Source organism: Calliphora vicina, chromosome 5 (assembly GCF_958450345.1).
Source record: "Calliphora vicina chromosome 5, idCalVici1.1, whole genome shotgun sequence".
In the NCBI taxonomy this organism is placed as follows: Eukaryota; Metazoa; Arthropoda; class Insecta; order Diptera; family Calliphoridae; genus Calliphora; species Calliphora vicina.
Window position 1 is genome coordinate 62,534,993 of NC_088784.1, and position 14,377 is coordinate 62,549,369.

General features: G+C 33.9%; 1 protein-coding gene across 3 annotated transcripts in view; it reads right to left on the reverse strand.

The window, feature by feature from the left end:
* LOC135961899 (ESX-1 secretion-associated protein EspI) overlaps positions 1-14,377 on the reverse strand; it is a 53,995-nt gene that overhangs the window by 30,591 nt on the left and 9,027 nt on the right. Inside the window, exon 1 of one of the 3 annotated variants that reach the window (XM_065513538.1) lies at positions 10,216-10,458. The exons of the other annotated variants lie outside the window; for them this stretch is intronic. Coding sequence (XP_065369610.1) covers positions 10,216-10,366 — 151 coding nt within the window. The 5' untranslated portion in view covers positions 10,367-10,458. Of the gene's footprint in view, positions 1-10,215; positions 10,459-14,377 lie in introns of those variants that run through there. 3 annotated transcript variants of the gene reach the window in all.

Here is a 14,377-nt window from a genome sequence, read left to right on the forward strand (position 1 = left end):
ATTCCAATAGTTATAACAATGTCTACACCAGTTTATTAATACCAAAATCCAACCGACTAATATGAAAGTGAACACTAAACTAAACATTACTATTCCAACTGTTGGCATCGACATTTTTAAAGATATTTTCTATTTTAAACAAATAAAATTTGAACAATGGACAAAATATTATAAACAAACAAACAAATACCCGCAATGTTGAGCAATTAGTTGTAACTGCACACTTTTTTCTTTTATTTTTTTATATTTGTCTTGCTAAGATTATTGTAAATGACTAACCAGTTGAATGTAAAGTTTACAAGAAATATGTATTTTAATTAGATATATTAGAAATATAGTATATGGAGGATTTCATATCAAGTGAACCAACTTTTGAAATCGATGACTTCCGATCGGGTGAAAATTTGCACCAAAACATTATTAAATTTCCTAAAATGTACTATTAGAAATCGACCCAGCCAAATGGTTTCGGTGGCAGCGCCGATCATCGTTACGACTTGCTACTCTGCACGTAGTCCGCTGTAGAAGGTGGGTGGCATTAAATCAAGGTATCCTGGTCTATTTTGAATTAAAATACTATTGAGGAATTGTGTGTAGTGGAGTACTTATTTGTTCACTATGGTGAAAAGCTCACCAAATATTCAACGAGGGACAAAAATTTTGAGAAATGTTCTCCTCAAACAAACTAAAATTTTTCCTCCATAGTTTTTTCCTGTTAACTGACAGTTTTCATACAAAAATAATTTTAAACGACAGTATAATTATTAGTTAAGGCATAACCAGATTTCGTGTTAATGGGCGTTACAGTTTAAAAGAGTTTACATTTTAAAAGTTCAGTTTTTTATGACGTATATGCATATCTATTTGTGGAAATGTAATTTCTGAGAGTGAAATGAAGAAAATTTAATATGCCAACACAATATCGCTTAAGTTTAAGAGATTATGAATCAATTAAGAGATTATTTTAGTAGAGAGCGGTGCACAACTCAAATAGAAACGTCATGGTAAACTTTATTATTAAACACACCTTCTTACTAGTAAATTATAAAATAATAATATACAACTCATGCTAGCACTCATTTATGAAAATTCTGTTAACCCTTTCAGACATTTTGTCCAATATATTAGACAGTTGGGTTTTTCCTTTAAAAGTCATGTAGCGTTGACGCAAATGGATAGATTTTTACAATTAATAGCGTTATCAAAAGAGTGTTTACTAGATTGTATATATACATATGTATGTGATTTAAACATCTAATTTTTCATTGGTTTTTGTTGAATTAAGTTATTTTCATAAGTTCGTTGGCGTTCCATAATTATGTGTTAGACATAGTAATATTCAGTGCCAGTTTAAATTGATAATTACATTATTTTAAAATCTAAAAAAACGTGTAAGTATTAATTGAGAATTAGTTTAGATATTTGTGTATTAATTGTAATTAATTACATTCATTTTTTAAAATTTATTTATGAAACTTTAAGAAACTTCTTCCAATATATTTGACCACACCTGGCAAGCAGGTGTGACGATTTACCTGTAATTTGACTTAATATTCTTAATTAACAGCCTCAAATTTGCTTACACTAAAGTTTTCTTTTTTCAGTTTTCTATCTCAACTAATTCTATTTAATGTCTGAAAGGGTTAAAAATAAAAATTTATTATTCTAAAAGAAATGAACTTTCATCTGTCTGGTGACGCGTACTATATTTAGTACAAATATGGAATTGTACAAGTTGTATGTATGATCATGTATGTACGAATATTTATTAAAATAGTCTGCAAGCTTGACGTAATTATGATAAGATATTAGGATTTTATTATGATTGTATTTAACATACTTTTAGGAGACGTTTAATTAATTTAATTATTTATAACATACAAATTGTGTCAAAAACGTCTGCAGCTACAAAGTTTTGTACATGAGTAGTTGCTAGCCAATTGATAAAATACATACATATGTATAGTATTAATAGATTTGGGAAATATAGATTATTCTTAAATTCCCGAAATCTCCTACGAATTTTAATAAAATTGTATTCATTATTTAATTTTTACCGATTATTTACAAAATTTTTCTGGTTTTTTTGCTTCATTTAGTATTAAAAAATTCCCCTGACTTTTTTAATATTTCCAGGGAATGGAAACTGCATCATCGACCTTCCGATCGCAGCAGCTAACTTCGCGTTACGAAACTATCAACTGGCCGCCTAGATCGAGTGATATCAAACTTTTTCGGGTTATGTGAAGTCTTCTTCGATAAGAAAGCTACGATTTAAGACTTTGGAAGCCAATATTACTCACGTAATTCGTGAGAATCCGGTAGCAATGCTGGAAAAAGTTTATGTTTAAGAAGTTAATGTCAGAGATTGTACTTTCGGGTCATAATAAAGATTTTTCGCTGGATTTGATTAATCTTTGTTTTTTTTTAAACAAAGATTTATGTGTGCATGCCAGACTCTGGAAGCTCTCAAAGAAAATATACGACAGGAGCTGCAGACAAATTTAAAATCTGATAAAATTGTCGTCAACAATGGCGCATCATTCTTTTATATATCCAAATAAACATAAAACAAATTTGTTTTTTTAATACAAATGCATCATTAAAATTGTTTATGATCTGACAATGTCCAAACTTTAGTTAAGGTTTACATTTTGATAAAGGTGAAAACCACGAAGCAGCAATGTTTAAAAACTACTACTGAATCTGAGTGACCATCCATCTCAAGGACTTTCTTAATAAACAATATAACTTATTGGATCAAAATCCACATGAATTTCAAGAGACGCTATTGAATTCACAAAAATTGACCGCACAGCATGTTGTATTTTATGATTAGACTGTATATTTCGCCATGTTCGATGAATCTTTTCTGGTCAGATCAGTGATATGTGGTTTAAATTATTTTAATATATAATATACTAGCTGAACCCGGTCCGCGTTGCTGGCCCTTAGAAAACATCTGTATTATATTGCATCTCGATTTTAATATACAGTGTCGGACAAAGTCGGTGATCCCATCTTCCATATTAATACAAATGGTGGCATTCCGGCTGGTTCCAAAAAATTCAAAAATTCAGTAGGATAATCGACGGCTTGTTCTTCGTTCATTACTGTGTCAATCTATTTGTATTTTATTGTTTCACCAGGCAGTTTCAATTGTATTTGCTTATTGAGCTTGTTAACATCATAATTTGTTGGTGCCAAAATTGCATGTTCCCACAGCCAATCCCAATTGTTGTAGTTGGTTGTAAGACTTGGGAATACTTTGTCGACAACTTCTTGAATATTCATTTCCATCTGGCAGAAGTCCGGGAATGAAATCTCATTTGTGGAGGGATCAATTGGAATTTTACCATTTCCGATGTCCGACAATTGCTTTGAGAAAGTTTCGGCAGAAGGGTATTGCAGCAAATGCACACGCATGTTCGTTGATAGCGTTCGGCTTCTGTAGCTTAATATCCTGTGAAATAAATTTGAACTTCGTACTTGGGAAGCGGGATCAAATTCTGTGGTACATTTGGCCTTGAACTTTAAAGGTGGGCATGAAACCGACGTCATTTGAAAGCATGAGTTGTTCTTTTGGATATTTTGAAGGAAGTGTTTGAAAATAGGAAATGTAACTTAGAAATAGCTCAGACGGCTCAATAACTGGTGGCAGAATAACTTTACCGTTCGAACAGCACATTCCCGGGGATTCCTTAGGGAACTTCAAAATGCTGCAATGTAAGTAATGTTTGTTTATTGCGCCAATCAGTACATCCTTGTGATTCCTGTAGTCATCATACTTATTGTAATAATAAAAGTATGATTTACATTGTTACCCGCTATGCTTTTCTGAAGATTCCGTAAAATTTTATCAAAATCGGTCCAGCCGTTTTTGAGTCCATATGGAACATATATACACACATCTGTTTTTATATATAACTAGCTGAACCCGGTCCGCGTTGCTGGCCCTTAGAAAACATCTGTATTATATTGCATCTCGATTTTAATATACAGTGTCGGACAAAGTCGGTGATCCCATCTTCCATATTAATACAAATGGTGGCATTCCGGCTGGTTCCAAAAAATTCAAAAATTCAGTAGGATAATCGACGGCTTGTTCTTCGTTCATTACTGTGTCAATCTATTTGTATTTTATTGTTTCACCAGGCAGTTTCAATTGTATTTGCTTATTGAGCTTGTTAACATCATAATTTGTTGGTGCCAAAATTGCATGTTCCCACAGCCAATCCCAATTGTTGTAGTTGGTTGTAAGACTTGGGAATACTTTGTCGACAACTTCTTGAATATTCATTTCCATCTGGCAGAAGTCCGGGAATGAAATCTCATTTGTGGAGGGATCAATTGGAATTTTACCATTTCCGATGTCCGACAATTGCTTTGAGAAAGTTTCGGCAGAAGGGTATTGCAGCAAATGCACACGCATGTTCGTTGATAGCGTTCGGCTTCTGTAGCTTAATATCCTGTGAAATAAATTTGAACTTCGTACTTGGGAAGCGGGATCAAATTCTGTGGTACATTTGGCCTTGAACTTTAAAGGTGGGCATGAAACCGACGTCATTTGAAAGCATGAGTTGTTCTTTTGGATATTTTGAAGGAAGTGTTTGAAAATAGGAAATGTAACTTAGAAATAGCTCAGACGGCTCAATAACTGGTGGCAGAATAACTTTACCGTTCGAACAGCACATTCCCGGGGATTCCTTAGGGAACTTCAAAATGCTGCAATGTAAGTAATGTTTGTTTATTGCGCCAATCAGTACATCCTTGTGATTCCTGTAGTCATCATACTTATTGTAATAATAAAAGTATGATTTACATTGTTACCCGCTATGCTTTTCTGAAGATTCCGTAAAATTTTATCAAAATCGGTCCAGCCGTTTTTGAGTCCATATGGAACATATATACACACATCTGTTTTTATATATAACTAGCTGAACCCGGTCCGCGTTGCTGGCCCTTAGAAAACATCTGTATTATATTGCATCTCGATTTTAATATACAGTGTCGGACAAAGTCGGTGATCCCATCTTCCATATTAATACAAATGGTGGCATTCCGGCTGGTTCCAAAAAATTCAAAAATTCAGTAGGATAATCGACGGCTTGTTCTTCGTTCATTACTGTGTCAATCTATTTGTATTTTATTGTTTCACCAGGCAGTTTCAATTGTATTTGCTTATTGAGCTTGTTAACATCATAATTTGTTGGTGCCAAAATTGCATGTTCCCACAGCCAATCCCAATTGTTGTAGTTGGTTGTAAGACTTGGGAATACTTTGTCGACAACTTCTTGAATATTCATTTCCATCTGGCAGAAGTCCGGGAATGAAATCTCATTTGTGGAGGGATCAATTGGAATTTTACCATTTCCGATGTCCGACAATTGCTTTGAGAAAGTTTCGGCAGAAGGGTATTGCAGCAAATGCACACGCATGTTCGTTGATAGCGTTCGGCTTCTGTAGCTTAATATCCTGTGAAATAAATTTGAACTTCGTACTTGGGAAGCGGGATCAAATTCTGTGGTACATTTGGCCTTGAACTTTAAAGGTGGGCATGAAACCGACGTCATTTGAAAGCATGAGTTGTTCTTTTGGATATTTTGAAGGAAGTGTTTGAAAATAGGAAATGTAACTTAGAAATAGCTCAGACGGCTCAATAACTGGTGGCAGAATAACTTTACCGTTCGAACAGCACATTCCCGGGGATTCCTTAGGGAACTTCAAAATGCTGCAATGTAAGTAATGTTTGTTTATTGCGCCAATCAGTACATCCTTGTGATTCCTGTAGTCATCATACTTATTGTAATAATAAAAGTATGATTTACATTGTTACCCGCTATGCTTTTCTGAAGATTCCGTAAAATTTTATCAAAATCGGTCCAGCCGTTTTTGAGTCCATATGGAACATATATACACACATCTGTTTTTATATATAATGGCATTAGCGGTATAATGTAAAAACTTGATTTTTACACACCTCTCCGCCCACAGACCGAATATCAAAAATCGGACTATACGGTGTTACCTGCTGGGCTATTCTGAAGATTCCCTGAAAATTTCATCAAAATCGGTCCAGAAGTTTTTTATATATATAGATGGTATTAGCGGTATAATGTAAAAATTTTATTTTGCCACGCCCCTCCGCCCACAGACCGAAAATCAAAAATCTAACTTTACAGTGTTACCCGCCAGTCTATTCTGAAGATTCGCTGAAAATTTCATTAAAATCTGTCCAGTCGTTTTTGAGTTCATTCGGAACATACATACATACATACATACATACATACATACATACATACATATCCACATATAAACATCCATTTTTATATATATAGAATGGCATTAGCGGTATAATGTAAAAACTTGATTTTTACACACCTCTCCGCCCACAGACCGAATATCAAAAATCGGACTATACGGTGTTACCTGCTGGGCTATTCTGAAGATTCCCTGAAAATTTCATCAAAATCGGTCCAGAAGTTTTTTATATATATAGATGGTATTAGCGGTATAATGTAAAAATTTTATTTTGCCACGCCCCTCCGCCCACAGACCGAAAATCAAAAATCTAACTTTACAGTGTTACCCGCCAGTCTATTCTGAAGATTCGCTGAAAATTTCATTAAAATCTGTCCAGTCGTTTTTGAGTTCATTCGGAACATACATACATACATACATACATACATACATACATACATACATACATATCCACATATAAACATCCATTTTTATATATATAGAATGGCATTAGCGGTATAATGTAAAAACTTGATTTTTACACACCTCTCCGCCCACAGACCGAATATCAAAAATCGGACTATACGGTGTTACCTGCTGGGCTATTCTGAAGATTCCCTGAAAATTTCATCAAAATCGGTCCAGAAGTTTTTTATATATATAGATGGTATTAGCGGTATAATGTAAAAATTTTATTTTGCCACGCCCCTCCGCCCACAGACCGAAAATCAAAAATCTAACTTTACAGTGTTACCCGCCAGTCTATTCTGAAGATTCGCTGAAAATTTCATTAAAATCTGTCCAGTCGTTTTTGAGTTCATTCGGAACATACATACATACATACATATCCACATACAAACATCCATTTTTATATATATAGATGGCATTAGCGGTATAATGTAAAAACTTGATTTTTACACACCTCTCCGCCCACAGACCGAATATCAAAAATCGGACTATACGGTGTTACCTGCTGGGCTATTCTGAAGATTCCCTGAAAATTTCATCAAAATCGGTCCAGAAGTTTTTTATATATATAGATGGTATTAGCGGTATAATGTAAAAATTTTATTTTGCCACGCCCCTCCGCCCACAGACCGAAAATCAAAAATCTAACTTTACAGTGTTACCCGCCAGTCTATTCTGAAGATTCGCTGAAAATTTCATTAAAATCTGTCCAGTCGTTTTTGAGTTCATTCGGAACATACATACATACATACATACATACATACATACATACATACATACATATCCACATATAAACATCCATTTTTATATATATAGAATGGCATTAGCGGTATAATGTAAAAACTTGATTTTTACACACCTCTCCGCCCACAGACCGAATATCAAAAATCGGACTATACGGTGTTACCTGCTGGGCTATTCTGAAGATTCCCTGAAAATTTCATCAAAATCGGTCCAGAAGTTTTTTATATATATAGATGGTATTAGCGGTATAATGTAAAAATTTTATTTTGCCACGCCCCTCCGCCCACAGACCGAAAATCAAAAATCTAACTTTACAGTGTTACCCGCCAGTCTATTCTGAAGATTCGCTGAAAATTTCATTAAAATCTGTCCAGTCGTTTTTGAGTTCATTCGGAACATACATACATACATACATACATATCCACATACAAACATCCATTTTTATATATATAGATAGATGGCATTAGCGGTATAATGTAAAAACTTGATTTTTACACACCTCTCCGCCCACAGACCGAATATCAAAAATCGGACTATACGGTGTTACCTGCTGGGCTATTCTGAAGATTCCCTGAAAATTTCATCAAAATCGGTCCAGAAGTTTTTTATATATATAGATGGTATTAGCGGTATAATGTAAAAATTTTATTTTGCCACGCCCCTCCGCCCACAGACCGAAAATCAAAAATCTAACTTTACAGTGTTACCCGCCAGTCTATTCTGAAGATTCGCTGAAAATTTCATTAAAATCTGTCCAGTCGTTTTTGAGTTCATTCGGAACATACATACATACATACATACATACATACATACATACATACATACATACATACATATCCACATATAAACATCCATTTTTATATATATAGAATGGCATTAGCGGTATAATGTAAAAACTTGATTTTTACACACCTCTCCGCCCACAGACCGAATATCAAAAATCGGACTATACGGTGTTACCTGCTGGGCTATTCTGAAGATTCCCTGAAAATTTCATCAAAATCGGTCCAGAAGTTTTTTATATATATAGATGGTATTAGCGGTATAATGTAAAAATTTTATTTTGCCACGCCCCTCCGCCCACAGACCGAAAATCAAAAATCTAACTTTACAGTGTTACCCGCCAGTCTATTCTGAAGATTCGCTGAAAATTTCATTAAAATCTGTCCAGTCGTTTTTGAGTTCATTCGGAACATACATACATACATACATACATACATACATACATATCCACATATAAACATCCATTTTTATATATATAGAATGGCATTAGCGGTATAATGTAAAAACTTGATTTTTACACACCTCTCCGCCCACAGACCGAATATCAAAAATCGGACTATACGGTGTTACCTGCTGGGCTATTCTGAAGATTCCCTGAAAATTTCATCAAAATCGGTCCAGAAGTTTTTTATATATATAGATGGTATTAGCGGTATAATGTAAAAATTTTATTTTGCCACGCCCCTCCGCCCACAGACCGAAAATCAAAAATCTAACTTTACAGTGTTACCCGCCAGTCTATTCTGAAGATTCGCTGAAAATTTCATTAAAATCTGTCCAGTCGTTTTTGAGTTCATTCGGAACATACATACATACATACATATCCACATACAAACATCCATTTTTATATATATAGATGGCATTAGCGGTATAATGTAAAAACTTGATTTTTACACACCTCTCCGCCCACAGACCGAATATCAAAAATCGGACTATACGGTGTTACCTGCTGGGCTATTCTGAAGATTCCCTGAAAATTTCATCAAAATCGGTCCAGAAGTTTTTTATATATATAGATGGTATTAGCGGTATAATGTAAAAATTTTATTTTGCCACGCCCCTCCGCCCACAGACCGAAAATCAAAAATCTAACTTTACAGTGTTACCCGCCAGTCTATTCTGAAGATTCGCTGAAAATTTCATTAAAATCTGTCCAGTCGTTTTTGAGTTCATTCGGAACATACATACATACATACATACATACATACATACATACATACATACATATCCACATATAAACATCCATTTTTATATATATAGAATGGCATTAGCGGTATAATGTAAAAACTTGATTTTTACACACCTCTCCGCCCACAGACCGAATATCAAAAATCGGACTATACGGTGTTACCTGCTGGGCTATTCTGAAGATTCCCTGAAAATTTCATCAAAATCGGTCCAGAAGTTTTTTATATATATAGATGGTATTAGCGGTATAATGTAAAAATTTTATTTTGCCACGCCCCTCCGCCCACAGACCGAAAATCAAAAATCTAACTTTACAGTGTTACCCGCCAGTCTATTCTGAAGATTCGCTGAAAATTTCATTAAAATCTGTCCAGTCGTTTTTGAGTTCATTCGGAACATACATACATACATACATACATATCCACATACAAACATCCATTTTTATATATATAGATAGAAGATAGATAATCTCCCAAATATAGTTATATATCGATGCCTTAATATAAAAAGGCCCTAATTCGTGTTTTTTAAGTCGGGATTTTTTTGGCTAATTACGATACATATATGACCGGACCTTTTATCGAAATAAACGAAAATCTGGACTTACAAAAAAAAAACACGAGTTAGGGTCTTTTTATATTAAGGCATCAATATAATCGTAACATATTTTTTTAAAACCTGAAAATTCTATATAAATTTCTGAGTTTAATAAACTATTTTTGTATGAATTACTTTAATTTTTGTATGAATTACTATAATTTTTGTATGAATTACTTTAATAAATTCTCTTACTTTTTGGAAATACTGTATCCACACTCCGTTTTCTCTTCTTTATATATGATCTACACAGCACAACGATAAAGATAGTAAAAACAACGCCAAACATTATGCAAATAATTAGTGTAGAGGTATTAGGATCAATATGGTTCATTTCACTTGTCATGTTGCTTTGTGTGTTTTTATTTATTTATACTTAATTAAAATTTAAAATTAATGAGAATTCTTAAGTCACAATTTTGCGTTAACTTAACACTATTTGGAATGAATACTACACAGATGTTTTAACGTTGCAGTCTTAGATTGAATTGAAATATTGTATGTTAAAGTTGATTTCAATATGTTTGCATTCGAATTCGTTCATATTGGCTGAGGGAAACAGCAGAGGTCAAAATTGTACGCATCAGACGTTTTTTGTGTATGTTGCGATATGAACAGAGCCGAAGTAATAAAATAGGAGTAAATTTGTATTCGATAAGATAAGGTTAAACAATTAATACAACAATGTGCATGCAACCTTTTGTTTTATTTACGAAAGAGAAATGAAAATAAATATTGACAATCTAGTCAGATCTGTCATCACCCTACAGTGGACATTTATCATGGTAGGCGTATATCTGGTCAAAAATAGAAGGAAATTTGGTGTACATTTATATATTTATTTTTATTTAGTTAGTTTTCTACACGATTCATTCGCAACCCTATAAAGTATATATGTATATTCTGGATCGTTATGTATAGAGGAGTCGATTTCCGTGTGTTGGTTGAAATTTGTTTTTCTAAGCCCCAGACAACCTAGGGTTGCACATGTGCAATCAATTATCAGATATAGGGCCTTTTCGGAAATGCATCACTGCGCTGCATTTGATGCGCATCTGTGATTAGTTTGCGATGCTCATGCAAATTAGCTGATGCTGATGCGCAGACAATGCATCAGCCATTTTTGTGATGCTTGTTTGATGGATTTTTGCGCATCATATGTTTCACTGTTGCTTTTTAGAACTCATGACATTTACAGTGTTGGCAACTTTTGCATTTTAGAATGTACTGCGCATCAGATGCAGCGCAGTGATGCATTTCCGAAAAGGCCCATATTTATGAAAATGTTGGTACTGAAAATCCGCAAAATCTACCCATAAATGATTAGGAAACTCCTATATAACAGATAAATACTTTCTGAATTGTATGTATTGAAAAAGACATCGAAATCGATTCATAAATAACAGTGATTTTTCGTTGAACTCATAAGGACTGAGATCGAAAAAACCTTAACACACGTTTTTCATTAAAACTTTTAACCCAAGTATTATTTGATTTTTATTTTTGTGATCAAGTTACCTTTGCAAAGCAAAATGCAAAATGAGTGACGAGAAAAAAGTGCGTACTAAAATTATTAAATATTTTCAAGAAAACCCAACTTGGTCCTACAAAATGTTCGCCAAATAATCAAGGTCTGTCGTCAAACTGATTCCATTGTTATTAAAGAGTATAGGGAGAACATGTCCGTTGTTAGAAAACCTGGTTCATGTTTAAGGAATGGTCCACATGATGTTTCTAAAGCCAATAAATAGACAGCATTTTCAAAAGTGCTCCCAACATATTCGGTAGGAAAGCAGTCCGGTTAGCTCAGTACTCGGACCATTTGATACGAAAAGTTAAAGCCAATGGAAGTTTAAAAACCTACAAGGTACAAAAAGTTCCTGACAGGAACTCTGCTAAAAATTTAGAGGCCAAAGACAGATTACGAAAATTGAAGTCAAATTTTATACAAAAAATATACCTGCTGTATAATATGACGAAACGTACGTATGGAAAATTTTTCGCAGAGTCCGGGTCAATATTTTTATGTTGCTGATGCTCGAGGGAATGTTGTAGAAAAGTTTAGTAGCCAGAAGCTGAAAATTTTCCCAAAAAGTTCTTGGTATGGCAAGCAATATGCAGTTGCGCCAAAAGAAGCCAAACATTTGTTATAAAGGGTTCTTTAAATACCGTAATTTTCATCAAGGAATGTTTACAAAAAGTTGCTTCCATTCATAAGACTTCTTAATGTTTTCACTTATTTTTGGCCTGATTTGGCATCCTGTCACTATGGTAAGATAGGTTCTGAGTTGTATAAGAACAATAATGTGATATTTGTACCAAGATAGGCAAATCTCCAAATTGCCCGGAGCTAAGGCCAGTGCAGAGATATTGGGCTCTTGTTAAAAAGAATTGATGAGCACAAAAAGGTGTCCAAAAGTGTGGAAGATTTTAAACGGATATGGTCTACCTATTCGAACAAAGTGGCAGAAAGCTCTATAGAAAATTTAATGGAAGGGTTTCCAGAAAAGGTTCAAAAATTCAACACTAGTGATTAGAAATGAGTTTTTATAGGAGGCTTCACAGCGGCTTGGCTTGAAAAGTGAGTTTTTTTTTTGCATATTACAGACGTTTTTTAGGACAAAAATAATTGTTTGCTGAACGTTACATAAATGTTCATATTAGGCACTTCGACTATAATTTCTTTAAAGAGAATATTATTTTTGAGTTTCTAACCCAAAACAGCTTTCTAATTTGTCACCGATTTGTGAAATCAGATATATTTTCAATACGTTTATGCACAAAGTAGGGCACTCGAAATACACATATTACTAAAATAAACGAATTTTATTTGGAGATTATATTGTAATAAAATAACGCATTTAAAATTTGTTTTTAATTTTCAGCTCCTCTTGCTCTCTATCTGCTTCTTGTTATTGGATGAAACATGCAATATTTAAATGTTTGTAACTTTGCAAAATACCTAAATCAAATCGAAATTGGTCTATAAAGCGTTATTAACACGATTAATTAAATCGATAAGATACAAATTTACGTCAACATTGTACAATAAATCTTGTATAAAGATAATTATTGCACGTTTCTCATTTCAAATAAACAACAAAATGTTTATTTATATTTATTTACACTCTAGTACGAATATGGAGAAAAATAATTACCACGATTTGCTGAAGAAGCCAGCAACTAACTGTTTTTGTTTATGCCTCTTTAAAATAAAACCTGCCGCAGCAGCGACCATAAATAATAAAGGGTATTTTTATAGAGGCGGTGAACTTTAAATTGAAATGAAACTGAAAAAAACGTTTTTAATATCCATCCAAATTTGCTGTATTAATTAGATAATTTTATAGATTTTTGTTTAAATAATATATCTGGCATGTGGCCGCCGCTGCTATCGCTTGCATGGCGTAACCTGGAGGTCCAATTTTCACACAGCCTTCTAAGTAATTCAGGCAATTTTTCGGCAATGAAGCGTCGAATATTCGCTTCCAAGTGCTCGATCGTTTCTGATTTATCTGCATAGACCTGGGAGAAAATAATCTAATGGCGTCAAATAACATGAACGAGTTGGCCAGTTAACAGTTCCATTTCTTGAAATTGTTCGTCCGCCATATGTTTTTCTCAGTAAATAGATTGTATCGCCTGCTGAAACCAGCATGTCTCTATACCGCTCACAGTTGTATGTAACGTTCTGACAACCGTTATTTGTGAAGACATATAGATGGAGCGATGTTTCCTGTGCGCACCTACAGCGTATTTCGGGATGCGCATTATCGTTATGCGTAAACGTATTGCGAAAACGATCTATAGTTTCTCAAATAAACCGATCTGATGGACGATTATGAGCATCATAAAATACAAGTGATGCCCGATGAGTTTGTCGACTTCAACTTTAATTTTCAAAATAAATTTGAATAATTTGCAAATGTTGCTCAGGCGTGAGTCTATACACGATAAATTACCAAACCACACTAACCTCAAAACAATCGAGAACTGTCAAATCAGATGTCACCGAAACCCTTCTGGCAATTTAAAGTTCTCCGCCCCTAAAAAAAAAGCACCGCCTAAAGGATGCTTTATATATTAAAGCTATAAAAATCACAAACACCATTATTTTTCCATTCTTTCTAATTCTATGTACGGTATAGTACAGTGATGCAAACTATTTATGATAAAAACGCGCCGTGCTGAACCTCAAAAGATATTGAATATATTGAATATTGATTTCATATGAGATACTTTGTTAACAGTTAAGAAATGTTTGTATTATAGTAATCTGAAATTGGAAACTAAGTTTTCTTCTGATTTTATTGTTCTCAATTATTTTAATTAGTCCCAACCATGACATGTCTAAAGG